Here is a 17,184-nt window from a genome sequence, read left to right on the forward strand (position 1 = left end):
AGAGTTAGACTTAAAAAGAGCTTTGTATAGGTCCTTTGCTTTCTGCAAAAACAGTCTAACTTGTGAAGGTACTAAGACAAAAAAAAAAAACAAAAAACAAAAAACAAAAAACAACAACACACCCCAAAAACCAGCCAAAACAAAATTCTGCTCTTCTCAAACTGGGATATCAAAGTAATGATAGAGAGCTCTCATAATGAATTTTTAAACTCACACCTACTTTTTGTGATCTGTTGGGGAGAGAATTTGGAAACCTGAAACCCTACTTTCATCTACAACTAAAATTGCTAAAATTTAAACTGCTGAGTTTCACATACTGTCCTTTTTCTGTCCAATAAAATTCTCTCTATCACTAATCAAATGTATAGAAATTCTCTCTATCACTAATCAAATGTATAGAAATAGATATTACCAGGTTAAAAAAGAAAGCATAAGCAAAAAGTTGCGTATTTTCTATCAGAAAGAGGATGCATACTTGGAGAATTTTACCATTACATCTAGATTATGAGATTTTTGCTTGCCCTCTTGCAGAACTGAAGCTTAGCCATTCTTCAGCAGCCAAAGTAAAGTGTAACCTAAAGTACTAGATACTAAGCTGGAGTCTTATTTTACAAGGATGAACTAAAAGGACCCAAATGTATACAGGAACCTTCTATATCTTCAGCTGACCATATGAAACTGAGCATAAGAGCTCAATCTCATTCATAGTAAGATACATAAAATGATGGTAGTTTTAGTACTATTTACACTAGATCATACCAGTAAAGACATGTGAAAGAATGAACCCTCAAAGACATACAGTCTACTTAAAAGTCAAACAAGCTATTGATTTACCCAGGGGACTTTATTTTATTGCTATGTGAAATGATTTCTGAATTTTTCATCAAGGCATCACTGGAAATGCATAATATATGTACAGTAATTCCAAGATCTATTCCAAGTGTGAAATTGCTTTATGCAGCCAAAGGCTTTCCTGTGAAGTCTGAGGGCATGCTCACAACACAGCTACAGGGACTGGAGCTGGCTCTGCTTGTGTTAACCCCAAACTGACGAGGTAGCGAGCTTCTGGTAACATCTAAAATGTATGCATAAAAACTAACTGGGGCCCAGAAACAACACAGTCATTTTTGTATGGCACTGTGTCAGTACTACTGAGAAGCGAGGCACGTCAGCTCAAGTACAGATAACACTGCACAAATATATCTAAACTACAGTGGCTGCACAGAATAGCTCTCAGCTTGGGAATTTCTGCTTTGTATTCCACCCTGTGTTGCAGCCACCAGAGAAATTCCCCATATTTAGAATTTGTCCACAAAATACCTAGAAAAATAATATAAGAAGATGTTTGTTTTATTATCACATTAAAGTCCACAGCTCTTGAGTATTGCTTTTTGAAAATAGCAGACTACTGTAGAATCTGCCTTGGAAAGAAAAGGAGATTAAAAACTGAACCTATACAGTCACAGAAGGGAAAAAATATCCTCTTCATCTCAGCAGGGTGCTGATGCTGCAAGCTAGCAACAATACTGATGTTTGTATCGCCACTTATTTCACTATTAAGCATTTTTAAACATGACAGCTGCCTAATATTCCTCGTCCAATGGCAGTAAAAAAAAATTTTTTTTTTTAAGAAATCTAAAAGCATTAAGGCCTACATTTGTAAATAATTAAATGCTAACATATAAAATACTGCTTTATTTGGTTCTGAATTAGATACTAGAAGAGCAATATAAAATCCAAAAGAAGGCTAAAATCTCTGGGAAGATAAAAGTTATTAGAGATGCAACAAGTTATTTTGTTTTTGAAGATACACAGTTAAATAAAATGATTACATAATAAATTTTAATTTATTAGCTTGGAATTCCCGTGCTTTTGTATTTACAATATGCAAGACTTTTTATTAAATATGAAACAAAATGAGAACAGTTTAGAAATGGTTTTCTTTGGAATGCTACTGACCACCTCATAGTGAGGGAAAACTAGTTGGTTGGAAGTGACCATCTGGTTTTGTGGTAGTAATGGTAATTACATCATTGCACATAGACAATCCTGCTTTGAAAGTTTGGAGCTTACATTCAATATGCTTGCATAAGTTGAAGAGGCTTGAGGCCTGATCGGAAGTCAGTTTTAAGACAAGCAAAACAAAACCTTTTAATTTACTTACTTCACACCATATCTGTCTCGAAACATGATATGATCTCTATACGTTCGATTTACATCAAGATCAATTTGCCTAATATCTGGCGAAGACCCTCGTGCTTGACACTTCAATTTCTGGGAAAACAGTAAAGAACAGAAATTAAGTTTAAAACTGTGAGCTCTAAAATACCAGAAACCTGCCTGACTGTACACCTATATTGAGGTATTTGCAATCTCATGACTTAAAACACTTAATATAGAATAGCAGCTCACAAGATAACAATTTTAACACCTAAAATATGCATATACATACATACAAGTCAGGCACATTCACACAGTATTGATGTAAAAAGACCAATCCCATAACACACATTTTTGTGACATGCCATTCACTACCCATATTCAAGGCTATGTTTCAGCATTTCAAATTTATAATTGCTATTTCTCAGGTAGGCACATCACTGGAGAAAAACAGAAAGTGAATTTTACTACTCAGGAACAAGAACCTAAGATGCAAGTTCTCCAGACTACACATCTAGCAAATGATTTAGTGTGGTTTTCATACTTTTCCTGTGTTTTTCTTGAAGCAGAAGTAATAACTACATAGCTGCCAGCTATTATCTAAGTATAGATAATGGACATTTCTCCAGTCATTTCCTCTGTCTTTCTATTCTAATCTAATGTAGTTGTAGAATACCTCTACTTTAGCACTTGCTTTAACATTTTATAATTAAATCCAATTTTGCAATTGATTACTTAGGAAGCCTGGACAGGTTAGATTGCCACCTTTTTTTTTTTTGCACTTAGAATAATTTTCTCTTGACACTCATTCATTCATTCTCACTTCTGTCCCTAGAAGTTGAGTTTGCAAGACATTTCAAACTGGATTCAACATGGTATTTTCCAAACATTACATCTGAGCAGGCAGGCATTATTAGAGAATACCACAGACAATCAAAAAGCAGAACTCTACAGACTGTGGTTGCAAGAAAACAAAAAGATTTGAAGACAAAAATAAGAAAATCAAAGGGATCAAACAGGGAACAATAACATCCATTAAGTCTGCTGAGCACAACCAGAAGCTTCAGGCACATCGAGAATTACCTGTAAGTCATTGAACCAACTGGTATCGACCATTAACCAGCACAACACTAACCACAATCTCAGCTTCCTGCACCTTCCAGTATAATTTAAAGTACTAACATCCAGAACGATTTGTCCCCAGACCCAGAGCCTATCATTTGTTGGAATATAAAAAAAGAAGCACTCAAGAGTCCTTGCCATCATGGGACCCTCTAGCATGAGTGAAAAGAAAGGGTACCTAGAGTTCGAGAAATGGAAAGAAGATTAAGAACTGGTAATTGCCCTGCACATAGAGCTGAAAGAAGTTGTTTGACCTACAGCAAATGCGCATATTTTCCTTCTAATTTTAAGGTGTGAAATGTGTAAGTGATATGTGAATTAGGAGTGTTAATATCACTTCAGGAAATGGGAAAAATGGAGAGCAGTAAAATGAGCTTATCACAAATAAATAAGCTAGGATAATGATGGAAGAAACTCTTTCTACTTCTATATCTGAGCTACAAACGCTTTTTTGTTTTGCATTGAGCACTAGATGGCATTAATCATTTCTGAAGATGAATTCACCTATTTTTAAATGCTTCCAGTTTTACTCAGTATTCTTTCCCACAACTACATTATTCAGCATGAACTCTGTTTTATCCCTTTTGGATCTGCCACTAGTCTTACTTATGAAGTTAAACAAAACATAATAGTCAGAAAGAGCAGCCTGTCAGACTAAAGAGTGATAAATAATTTAAAAGGAAGATCACAGACACCAAAATTTAGATAACATCAGTGCCAACATCGATCTTCTTTCATAACCTTATAAGATTCCTTGTCTACTCAGACCCAAAGTCTCCAAAAAAGTGCTATTAGAAAATGCCAAAATCAAACAAGCAAAGCATTTCCTTGAAACTCTGGACATTATTTCTTTAAAAGGCAGTGGACATTTAAATTCCTGTGGGGAAAAATTCAAACACTCTACAATACTAAATTGCCTTTCTGTTAGCTAAACTCTCCCTATAATCCTTTAGCAGAAAGAGAGACAGACAGAGAGGAAGAGAGAGAATTTTAAAGGATTCGATTCCCCTTCTGCCTAACTTACTAGCCTGCACGTGAACTTTACTTTCCACTCTTGGGTCTCAAGTTTAGCCCTGATGGCCATGAGCTGTATTCACACCCACAGAAAAAGTAGAGTTAGTAGGGAAAAATTTAGAGGAATACAACCACAATAATTTAGAGGTTGTTTTAACTGCTACTCAGGTTGAGGGTGGGGGCTGGCAGGGGTAACACAGAGCTATTTTCTTTATATTCTAAGTCGGAGATATGCTTAAGTGGTCGATTTATGCCTGCAGAATTTTGTGGGTGACTCTCTGTCATGAGTTGCACCTCTGAGAATACAACCAAGTAACCAGACAGCGCTTTGCAAGGGATATCTAAGCCTCACTTGGAGATGAGATGGCAGAAGGATAGCCAGCTTGTTCTGGCTTTTACAATATTAAGGCACCAACCTCCATCCCCTCCAGAATACTGGAACTCCTGTTACTGATATTCAGCCAACAAGGTGCTCCCTTAATAAACATTCTCAAAGACCTGTAGTTTCAGAGGCTTCTGTCTTTTTGCTGGGACAGGGGTTTTCCTTATTTTGTTTTGCTCTGCTTTTAGAAGGCCTTTTGCAAGTATTTGAGGATGGGAAAAGAAATGGAAAGAAGATCAAATTAATTACATGAATTACAGAACCAAAAAATAAGCTGAAAAAGTGCTTTTTCAATACATTGCCTTTTTCCTAGCTAAAACAAGCAGTAGAGTTCAATGCGATTTCTAATCCTTTTTTTTAAACACTGCATAACAACAAAAGCTTAATAAAGCCTGTAGTCTTAGTATCCAAAATGTTTAAATTAATATTAAGTGGAAATTCTACAAACTCACATTATAAGTGTCTTTCATTTCTTCTTTCATTTTAGGGACATCAAGTAGTAAAGACCAGACTTGTCCTCTGAACTGCAGTGGGATTCCTTTATAAATTCTCCTATGAAACTGTAAAAACGAAAAGAAAATATAAATGCGGTACAATCTATAACATTCTGAACAAAAGGAACAGTGACATACAACATGCTAAAGAGAAAAATGCAATTATGTCAATTGTCCTAGCAAAGGGGTGACCAGCTGCAGACAAAGCCTTCCAGTGTCTTTTGAGTGACCAAAAACGTCCAGTGACGCCATCTGGGACCTCTGTTGACAGAATCAGCGGAGGCACAGGGAACAAAATGGACACACAAGCCAAAACATCACTCTGTGCAGGTGACACTTACAAGCCAGAACTTTAGCATGTAGGAAGGCCTATCAAAATTGTATCACCTTTGCTGAGCAGCACTTATTCTACAAATATTGGAAAGACTACTCCAACTTTTGGAATTTAGACCCAAAAAATCAGATTCTTAGCAACACTATTTCAGGACAAGCCACAAATAACTCACCATAATTACAAACAATAAATGGGAATGGTGAAAGGCAATCAGCAATATCACAAAGCTTTAAAGATTACCAGTAAAATAAAAGCATAACTGATTTTTGAATTCTTGTAAAACTGCACCAGTACGCTAAAACGTATGTATGTATGCATACCAAACAAATATGTGAGATCACCAAAAAAAACAGGACGTGCCATTTCTAAAGCTAACATATTTTAGATCATATTTCTAAATTAATAATCAGTTTTCTAAATGCATATTAAAACATTTGCACAAAAACAATGGATAAAAGATATTCTAGCTACAGTTCCTAAGAATACAGAACAACCTACCAATGCTGCACACAATTCTTAGCTGTGAAATAGAAAATTAAATTCCCCATTCCTGACACATTCTGTTCTGACACATAAAGCTTGTATTAGAAATGGGTCAGAAGGGGATAACTCAGTACCTGTGCATAACTAGAGTCATTATATAAACTATTTATCAGTCTTGCCTCTGACATGTCACTGCCCTTGCACTCTCATTCAGTGGTTTGGTTCTTGCTGGGCTTATTTGAAAAAATCAGGAGCACTGACAACTGTCTTCCTCAGTTCTCTTCTGATTTGTATCTCTTTATGCTGCAGCATTTAGGAGCACGAAGAGCCTCTAAATAGAGAAAGATGGACTAGCTGGCTAAAGTCTTGGCTTTACGCAGCCGGGAGAGACTCAAGATAAGCAAAGCCTCAGAGCAACTGAATCCTAGTAATTCTAAAAACACACACACAAAAAAAACCATTATCATCTTTCAGGAGACATATCTAAGAAAAGGAAAAACAGAGAACTCTACCAAAGAAAATGAACCTTTCTGAAGTTCTGTTTTTACCATTATTTTAATGATGGCACAGGGAGACAATTAGATTTAAAAGAGAACAAAACACATGCAACCCCTCCCCAAACAATTTACTCTTTGCATTTAACATGCAATGAAAGTTAGACCTTAAAAATTTCAATTGCCAAAGCTATCCCTTCCTTGAAACATTTATAAAAGTTAAGTTTGTAACATAAGAAATACTTTAAAAGAAATGTCCTCCTCAAAGACAGGATCCTTTTTTTGTTTTTCATATATTTCACATCTCCAGTTTGGAAGATTAATGAACCCCTCATTGCACTACATCTGCAAACTTCCGGCTGTTTGGGATATATCAGATCTTTGAAGGTGTCTTTAATGCCAGCAACGATTTATGTCTGGATTTTAGAATGTATAACTCTGACACAAGTAAGGTTATGACTTTTCTTTCCATGTCCCCTTTTCCAGTGAAAATTTTAAATTGGTATAAGATGCAACAGCAATCCTGGACACTGTCCACAAATAAAATGTGCTTTTTAAAGAAAACTTTGCTGCTTTAATATTATTAAGAATGCTAAAGCAGCAACACTTTTAGTGTGAGCACAGTTGTGTCAGTACAGTTTCTTCTGTGAGGATAAAGAACAACCTACAGTGCTATAAAGCATCCTTCTCCATAGATGTATATCCAGACTTCAGCTCACACAGAGAATTTCAGTGTGTGACAACCTGGACACAAGGATAACCGCTTGCGAGAAAGAGGATAATTCAGTCTTTTGAAAGCCAAGCAACACCAATTGCAGTGGAGTCATCCTGAGATTATTAGCCTGTCTACTGAAAAGCAGAATAAGCCAAATTTGCGAAATCTTTTCTGGGAACTTGAAGGAAAAACATGGAAAAAAAAAATGCAGTGTGATATGTCCCCAGTGACATGTAGCTGTGTTCCTCAGACCCATGGTACAGCAACAGTATAACTTGACAACAAACATTTTTGCCAGTTAATTATTCATTTTGTAACTCATTTTCAAATGTCTGCAACAACCATAAGATTATTAATGAAGAGAATTGGTTGAAGAATAAATTCTCAAGACTACTGTTGTTCTAAATGAATATTTTCGGAGAAGGTCAGGTGGATACCAAAGGCCAGAAATAAGCCTTTGTAATAATCGTTTCTTATTGAAACAGAATTAAAACAAATCCAAACCATACAAAGTGTAGGGCTGTTTTGTTTTTTTTCAGGACATAAAACTGAAGGAGAACAACAACCAGTTTCAGAGAAGTCTATGGCATTTACAGTTTTCCCATCTTCCGCACTTCCCAGACTGAAACACCCAAACACTAGAAGAGTCCTTGAAGTAGTAAGTAAAAACTGAGATAGAGAATTGTGGAAGTGCTTTTAAAAGAAAAGTTTGGAAAATGAGTTGGCAAATACAACTTTAAAAAGAGTGGAATGGATAGAGAGTCTAGTTTCATCAGCCTACTATAGTCATGCCAAACAAAACAAAAGGAAAGCAAACATTTTCAGTAGCTAAGATCAGAATTATTGCACTACCTGACAGAATAAACCCAAATAACATTCAGAGCTCCTTGCAAACCATTTTAGATCTGTATCCAGCTGACTCTGCTGTTTCAACTATTCTTCAATTTAGGCATAGAAAAAAAGCTCTCAGTCATCTCAATTCATTACAAGATCCTGCCTACAGACTCAGCAGAACAGACTAAAGACTTTCACTGTCTGCCCTCTATATGAGAGAGAAACGTAACTCAAGAACAGAGCCTTTCATGGCACATGCTCCATTACACAGACGATGATGTGGAAACAAGCATGAAAAATTTTATATACAGTGGAAAACAGAGGAGTGGCTGATGCCTGAGAGGGTCATGCTGCCACCCAGAGGGACCTCAACAGGCTGGAGAAATGGGCCAACAGGAATATCATGGAGTCCAACAAGGAGAGGTGCAAAGTCCTGCACCTGGGGAGGAAGAGCCCCAGGCACCAGCACGTGCTGGGGGCCACCCGGCTGGAAAGCAGCTTGGCAGAAAAGGACCTGGGGGTCCTGGTGGACACCGAGTTGAAGAGGAGCCAGCAACTGTATCCTTGAAGCAAAGAAGACTAAGGGTGTCCTGGGCTGCGTTAGATAAAGTATTGCCAGCAGGTCCCCTCTACTCAGCACTGGCTGAGGACACACCTGGAGTACTGTGTCCAGTTCTGGGCTCTCCAGTACAAGACAGACAGGGACAGACTGGAGAGAGTCCAATGAAGGGCCATGAAGATGATGAAGGGACTAGAGCACCTCACACATGAGGAAGGGCTGAGAGAGCTGGGACTGTTCAGCCTGGAGAAGAGAAGGCCCAGGAGGACCCTATCAATGGACATAAGTACCTGAAGGGAGGGTGCCAAGAGGAGAAGAGCGCCAGGCTCTTTTCAGTGGTGCCCACTGACAGGACCAGAGGCAATGGGCACACACTGAAACACTGGAGGTTCCCTCTGAACATCGGGAAACACTTTGTCACCGCCGGGGTGACCGAGCACTGGCACAGGTTACCCAGGGAGGTGGTGGAGTCTCCGTCCTTGGATATACTCAGAAGCTGTCTGGACATGGTCCTGGCCAACCAGCTGTGAGTGGCCCTGCTTGAGCAGAGGGGTTGGACCAGATGACCTCCAGAGGTCCCTTCCAACCTCAACCTTTCTGTGATCCTGTGCAATTCTGCAATTTTGTGGAAAATGACACAGCTGCACTGCATCTCAGGGGACGGGGGGCAGCAGGGGGAACCCACGCATACTTCACAGCAAAAGTCACTTCTGATAATCATTCAGTCACCAAACAGTTAAAGAAAATATAAATGAGCAAACTGATTATTAGCTAACTGAATATCTTTACAATAAGTTACCATACCACTGCCCTCAGGTGTCTTTTATTTCCTTATGTAATATAAGGTTGAAAATATGTTGAGAAACGCTTGGTTAGGTCTGTATACTTGCAGAACCCTAATCTACTCTTCTGTTCCCTCTGAATTAATAATTAAAATAAAAAGTAGAAAATTCAGCAAGTTACTTTATTTTTTCTTCTACTTCTGGGGAGATTAAATGAGTCAATCATCAACAAATTCTTTAAAATTAAGGCTTTCTTAAGATAATAGCTCAAAACAAAATATAAGTATATAAAATCAGAGTTGAGATAATTGTTGTATGCAAACATGCATCATTCAAAGAATGGTGTTACAGAATCTGGGATGTTTCCATCAGCATAACACATAGAAAAAAGGAAGTCATCCTCAGTAGATATAATTATATAAACGCAACTTAAATAAAAATTAAGTTCTGTATCACACCTAAGCTGATCTTCAGCTAAGGACAGTTATCATAAACTCTTGTAATTATTACTAATATTGTTGAACCTGAAGTAGATAGGACAAGCAGACACTAGATGAGGCCCTACCACCCGGGAATTCAAAAGGAGCTTCTCATGCAAAAAGAAATTGGTCCTGTAAATTGGACCTTCCCATTGTGAAACAAGAGAATATACAGAATGAATTAAAAAGCAAGGAGGAAAAAAAAAAATCTCTCAGATTTGGAATATTCCAAGTTAGCTATCATCTCAAATATTGAAGTCCGTAACATCCAACATTCAATGTAGCCTCCATGCAAAAAACCTGGAAAGCAGACAACCTCCCCCCTTCCTTCCACTGCCCCAATCTCTCCGGCTCATAAACCCAGCTAGTTCCTGGACAAGAAACGAGGCCACTATCACACAGCACTGGTCTGAAGAGTAGGAACTGGCATTCTTGCTGCTACAAGATATAAAACTAGTTTTCTTGAAAATAAAACTTTCTCAGTTATGTCAGGAAGAACTGCACAGGCAGCAGAGGAACTCTGCCACCTCAAAAAGATTCAGTGATGAGAAGCATAAGAATTAAAATCTGAAGTCTCACAAAAAAGTATATTTATAATGAAAAGAAAGTATATTTATAAAGACCGCTGCCTTTAGAGGTTCTTCAACTTCTGTGGGTTGAATAAAATGAAGAGAAAGTGCAAATACAAGAGTTGCTCCATCTCATTCAAAAAATTCAGGAATGCGAAGAGGGTTCTTCATTAAGGCTCTGTGTTCAGACTCCAAACTAAGCGGAGACTTGATTATTATATTCTGTGTGAATGCCAGAACAGCTGGAAATTGCCTGCTACCCTGATTGTTTCTCTTCTTCCTTTCTCTCTCAATTTAGGTAACTTCAATCACAGATAGATGAAGGTAGACAGTGAAAGACAGAAATACTTCGGTGGAAAAGCCCAAATGGGAATATAACATATAACAGTTTTATTTAATCTTTCCTGAAAGTTATGATCATACTAAGCCAGGAAGGATTTACTGTCTGTGGTGGTTGATTGTACCCTGGATTACTAAGCAGTAGAATACAAATAGAAAATAAAAACATAAGCTAGAGAAAGACCACACTGCAACACAAACTTTGCTGCTCTGTGACACTCCCTGTATAAGAAATGACTGATGGGGAGATGAAAGCTTTGTTCTGACAAATATCAATCATGCAAAGACACAAGGGCAGTTACACACTTCAGAGACTGGTGTCTGTAAGAATCACGACGACTCCACTGAAAAGATGCCTAAATAATTGTATAGGAATCAAGGAGTTTTATACACAAAGAGGAAGTCAGGCAAATGCCAGGAGGCCTGCATGGGTGAACAAGTTGCTCCTGGACAAACTCAAACACAAAAAGGAAGCCTACAGAGGGTGGAAGCAAGGACAGGTAGCCTGGGAGGAATACAGAGAAATCGTCTGAGCAGCCAGGGATCAGGTTAGGAAAGCCAAAACCCTGATAGAATTAAATCTGGCCAGGGACAACAATTAAATCTGACAAGGGCAACAAGAAAAGCTTCTATAGGTACGTTGGTGATAAAAGGAAGACTAGGGAAAATGTGGGCCCTCTCTAGAAGGAAGCAGGACACTTGGTTTCCCAGGACATGGAGAAGGCTGAGGTACTCCACAACTTTTTTGCCTCAGCCTTCACGGGCAAGTGCTCCAGCCACACCACCCAAGTCACAGAAGCCGATGGCAGAATGGGAGAACGAAGAACCACCCGCTGTAGGAGAAGATCAGGTCTGAGACCATCTAAGGAACCTGGAGGTGCACGAGTTCATGGGACCTGATGAGATGCATCTGCGGGTCCTGAAGGAACTGGTGAATGAAGTGGCTAAGCCACTAGCCATCATATTCGAGAAGTCAGGGAAGTTCCCACAGACTGGAAAAGGGGAAACATAACTCCCATTTTTAAAAAGGTAAAAAAGGAAGACCCAGGGAACTACAGGACAGTCAGTCTCACCTCAGTGCCTGGCAAGATCATGGAGCAGATCCTCCTAGAAACTATGCTAAGGCACACGGAAAATAAGGAGGAGATTGGTGACAGCCCACATGCCTTCATTAAGGGCAAATCGTGCCTGACAAATTTGGTGGCCTTCTACAATGGGGTTACAGCGTTGGTGGATAAGGGAAGAGCAAAGGACATCATCTACCTGGACTTGTGCAAAGCATTTGACACTGTCCTACACAACATCCTTGTCTCTAAATTGGAGAGACGTGGATTTGACAGATGGACCACTTGATGGATAAAGAATTGGCTGGATGGTCACACTCAGAGTTGTGGTCAATGGCTCAATGTCCGAGTGGAGACCACAGACACTGGCATTCCTCAGGGGTCAGTAATGGGACTGGTGCTGTTTACATGGACAGTGGGATCAAGTGCACCCTCTGTAAGTTTGCTGACAACACCAAGCTGTGAGCTGCGGTCAACGCACTGGAGGGAAGTGATGCCATCCAGAGCGACCCTGACAGGCTTGAGAGGTGGGACTGTGCAAACCTCATGAAGTTCAACAAGGGCAAGTGCAAGGTCCTGCACATGGGTTGGGACAATCCCGAGCACAAACACAGGCTGGGCGGAGAATGTATTGAGAGCAGCCCTGATGAGAAGGACTCGGGGGTGTTGGTTGACAAGAAGGTCAACATGACCCAGCAACGTGTGCTTGCAGCCCAGAAAGCCAACAGTATCCTGGGCTGCATCAAAAGCAGCGTAACCAGCAGGTCAAGGGAGGTGACTGTCCCCCTCTACTCCGCTCTCATGAGACCCCACCTGGTCTGGGGCCCCCAACATAAGAAGGACATGGACCTGTCGGAGCTGGTCCAGAGGAGGGCCACAAAGATGACCAGAGGGCTGGAGCACCTCTCCGATGAAGACAGACTGAGAGCATTGGCGTTGTTCAGCCTGGAGAAGACAAGGCTCTGGGGAAACCTTATAGCAGCCTGCCAGTACCTAAAGGGGCCTACAAGAAAGCTGGAAAGGGACTTTTTGACAAGGACATGTAGTGATAGGACAAGGGGTAATATTTTTAAACTGAAAGAAGGTAGATTTAGGTTAGATATTAGGAAGAAATTCTTCACTGTGAGGGTAGTGAGACACTGCAACAGGTTGCCCAGAGAAGCTGTAGATGCCCTATCCCTGGCAGTGTTCAAGGCCAGGCTGGATGGGGCTTTGAGCAACCTGGTCTAGTGGAAGGTGTCCCTGCCCATGGCAGGGGGGTTGGGACTAGATGGTCTTTAAGGTCCCTTCCAACCCAAACCATTCTGCAATTCTATGATTCTACATGGTTATGGAGTTGTACGTGGGTTCATTTTACTATGTCATCCTCGTTACCTCTAAATCATTACTCAAATACGGGAGAGACTGGCACATTTCTGGTTTCAATCTGATAACTCTTCCATCTCTTTCCAGTTCCTCATGGTCACACATTGCTGGCCTCCATTCCCCTTCTCCTCTCCTGCCCTTTTTTTTATTAGGTTAAGCACAGAAGTTCTAATGGGAAAACAGTGTGAAGTTCCCAGAGTCCCCATGTCTCTCGGTATATTCTTCTGCAATAAAGATCAGGGGAAGATGTAAATTGAAGCATCTCGCATGCACGCACACACACATCAGCGTGTTAATGTTTTCTCATTAATTCTCCTTGTGAAGTTATGATGGAAAAAAAATAAAGCAGCAGCCTATAGGCAGCTCTGCAAGAGTATTAAATGAGAACTGTATTTTGCAGTCAAGCATATGACAGTTTTGGATAATGTAATCAAATATATGGATTCATTTACAGTATGTGTACAGTATGAACAGATTTCTTCAAGCCAAAACTCTCCCAGCTGTATATTATGAAGGCTCATTACAAACAGGCTGTCTAAAGTCCTGTACTTTGTACATACCTGCTCTATCCCTGGGACCATCACCTTCTCTGACTCTCCCTTGGTCTCTTTTTAAGAGCACAAGCATCTCTCAGGTACGCCATTTTCCAAAACCAAGCCATCACTACAATTATAATCTACGACCCCACAACATTATTACTGTTGTTGTTGCTGCAATGTTCCCTTCAGTGCTGTTTCTAAACAACACTCATTTCAGGAGCAGCCTGACTGCACAGAAACCATGCAAGTGTCAGGTGAAGTGAGTCTTTTAAGATACAAGCTGTTCATTTTCTTTAGCAATTTGTTCCTCCAGTGTTAACGACTTTATCCAATCAAGTGAAGACAGAAAGCAAGAGTCAGGAATTGTTCTTGCAACTATTGCTCCCATGCTTCAAGAAGGCAAGCATGGAAAGCTGGTGCATTCTTCCAACACACTTTCAGATAAAAAACTGTCTTTATCTGTGAGTTTTGTACAACCCTGAGAACACCACCAGGCTTTCCATAAGAAGCAGTGACAAATAATGTCTGACTTTCCACTGCATACTCGGGAGGAGGAAGAGGAAGCTGATTCTTTATTCTGTATGTTCTGGTTCACTTACCACATAGGATGTGAGAAAGAAAAGGAAAACACCCTTGTTTTTAAAGTCTCAAGTGCTCCACCAGAGTTCAACAATCAGTGAGAATTTTTCCTAGCCTCAAGCAAAGTTCATCCCCTTTATGAACATATTGAATTATTCCTGCCACTATTTATAGTTCAGCCTGTAATTTGTTACATGAACTGAAACTCTTTCTGCTCAGCTGATCTGCTATACCTTCTGCATGCTCGGTGAATAGAAGATTATTCAGTTAAGTCAGTGTATCATGGACTGATGTTACAAATAGCTGAAAAGGAAAAGCGATGCTGCTTAGACAACATGTAGCTATTGTGATACCTGAAAGGTCATATTTATCATTCTCTTTGCAAACAAAGTAACTGCAACACAGGTTTTTTGATCATCCCTTTGACTTGGGAACATACTTGATCTTCAAATCGCCACAGTAAAGAAACAAAGCCACCAGTGTTATGACCTCTAGCTTCTCCTTCCAGAGATGACAGGACAGAAAGTAGGAGTGTAAGAAAAACTTGGGAAACAAATTGTTACTTTTTCATGCATTCACTTCATATTTTAAGAAAATTAATTTGCTAGCTTCTTAGTTATAACCTGAAAAACATCAACCACTGTCTTTGGCATTTTTAACAAAAGCGAAGTGCAAGACATAGCTTCTAGTCTCAAAAATAAAGGTAGTAAGCAGACATGATGAGTGGGGGACATGCTGAGTAAATTTCTCCCTCTACTTGAATTGTAGTATCTCAGTTCCCTGCTCATCAGGCTAACAAGCATTCTGGTCTCAACCTCTCCCTTTAAAGTTTTCCACTTTGCACAGAATAATTTACTAAAAAAAAGGCTAATAAAGGAGTAAGCCAATGCTGCAAGCCAGCCATCCAGGCAGTAACCTAGGATGCATAACAGTTGTCCTCTAGTCCTCAGCAAAATACAGGTGGATCAGCAGCATCAGAAAATACCAACAGAATCCCCAACAGAAAATGCGAGTTTTAAGCCCTATTGAAGGGAAGAGGGAATTTGAATTTGGGAACCTCATACTCTGTGCATTATCCACTAAACGGCCACAAAAACAGTTATGAAAACCTCCTCAGAACAGAGTGTTGGGAATATAGCCACTCCAGAAAGTTTTTTCCCAGCTGAAATTCTTCCATAATTTTAAGATGACCAAGACTACAATTCCAGCAAATAAACTATTCATGTGAACCTCCCTACCTAGCTTTCAAAGCAAGTAAAAGCACTTAGCACTTAATGGTATACCTAACATAACCCCCGTTCTGTCATTACCTTCAGACCACTATTTGTTTTCTAAGTAGGATAAAAATAATTCTGTAACTAAAAATCCCAAAAGCAATTTAAAGATTATTAATGGGCAATTCACTACCTTAAAACTCACCTGCAGCTTCACATAGAAAATGATTTTTTTATTTTTTTTTAAGTCAAGAAATGTAGCACTGCTGGGCACTGTTAAGTAGCTGTCAGCAGATTTCAGTTCTTCTCTACTGATTCCAAAATAAAAAAAAGCCCACCAAGTTATGAAGTATTCTATTCAAAAGTAGATCCCATTCATACTATCAAAAAAATTCACTTCTCTTGAAGATTATGAATGCTGCATTGCATATTATTCACAGAAAAACCAGACTTAGCCCAAGGGGGACTGGGCACTGAATGACTTCCTGTACTTTTTACTTTCTCACTTAGTGCAACTATCCTTTTAACAAAGCAACCAGGTATAGTGGGATATCCTAAGATATCTGTGCTGGCAAGTGTGATAGTTTAAGCATCGAACTATATGCCCCATGTGATGACTACTCAAGGTGGTTTTCACTTGTCCATAACAGTAAGTTATCCTAGGCCCTTCAGTAAACCTGGGCTGCAAAAAAATAAAGAAAAAAAAAAAAAAAAAGGGGGGGGGGGGGGGTTGAAGGGGGGGAACTGGGAAGACATGACCATGGAAGAGAAGAAGATTAAGAGTCAAAAACCCCTCATAGGTGTTAATAAGACACCACCAGTAACTCAGAAGAGTAACTTTAAAATTTAATTATTAATTAATACAATATCCAACATACAAAGGAATAAAAAAAGTGAAAAATCATAACCCTTGAAAGGGGATTTGTAATTCCTGAAGAATTCAGCTATACCCATTTAAAGGTGTCCCTCTTTTCAAGATTATAAAGATTCTTCTTTTTTTCCTCCTAGCATTCTCAAAGCCTAAATCAAACACAACTTCTAGCTCTCTGCAAGACAAGACAAGCAGGTCTGATGCTTCATTCACTCCACAGATTATTTTGCAGATGTGAACACAGTATGCTGTGTGATCCCAGTTCCAATCCCACAGTGCAAAGCAGTACAGCACACACTTATTACTATGAATATGTTAGAGAGCCTACGCAATATTGCCCTTAGAAATTCCTTGCATTTGACCACCAGTTTTCTTGGGTTATTATTATTTTTGGGTTACTGTGTATTATTGCATTTTGGAAGAATAAAAAGCCTTTTTCTTTCAGTGTGTGTTGTCTGGTTTTTATTTTCCCCAGATCTCATAAACAGAAACAATCTAATTTAAGGTTATACATTCATTCAGAAGTGATAGCTAATGAAAAAAGCACACATAACTTTACCTTTTCACTATTCTTGTATTTTTCCCAGCTTTTCAGCATCTTAAGCCATTTTGTAGTTCTTTCAATTTCAAGGTGCTTTTGCTGAAAAGAAATTAGAATTTTTTAATCTTTTCAAAATGAATACATTTAAAATTATTTATGCTTTTCTAAAAACACTGAAAAAAAGTTTAACACAGCATCAGCAACTTTTTATCCAGTCATCTAAGAACAGCGACAGAGTAACATCAGTTCAC

The 17,184-nt window shown here is 39.2% G+C and overlaps 1 protein-coding gene across 6 annotated transcripts in view; it reads right to left on the bottom strand.

Annotated features, from left to right (window-relative positions):
- USP6NL (USP6 N-terminal like) overlaps positions 1 to 17,184 on the bottom strand; it is a 131,291-nt gene that overhangs the window by 29,227 nt on the left and 84,880 nt on the right. For all 6 annotated transcript variants that reach the window (XM_069801595.1, XM_069801597.1, XM_069801598.1 and 3 more), the window contains 3 exons: positions 16,952 to 17,032; positions 5,131 to 5,238; positions 2,165 to 2,274 (listed from right to left, as the gene is read on the bottom strand). In XM_069801595.1, the coding sequence (XP_069657696.1) occupies positions 2,165 to 2,274; positions 5,131 to 5,238; positions 16,952 to 17,032 (299 nt within the window). The remainder of the gene's footprint in view (positions 1 to 2,164; positions 2,275 to 5,130; positions 5,239 to 16,951; positions 17,033 to 17,184) is intronic.

The sequence above is a fragment of the Haliaeetus albicilla genome, chromosome 14 (assembly GCF_947461875.1).
Source record: "Haliaeetus albicilla chromosome 14, bHalAlb1.1, whole genome shotgun sequence".
Classification (NCBI taxonomy): domain Eukaryota; kingdom Metazoa; phylum Chordata; class Aves; order Accipitriformes; family Accipitridae; genus Haliaeetus; species Haliaeetus albicilla.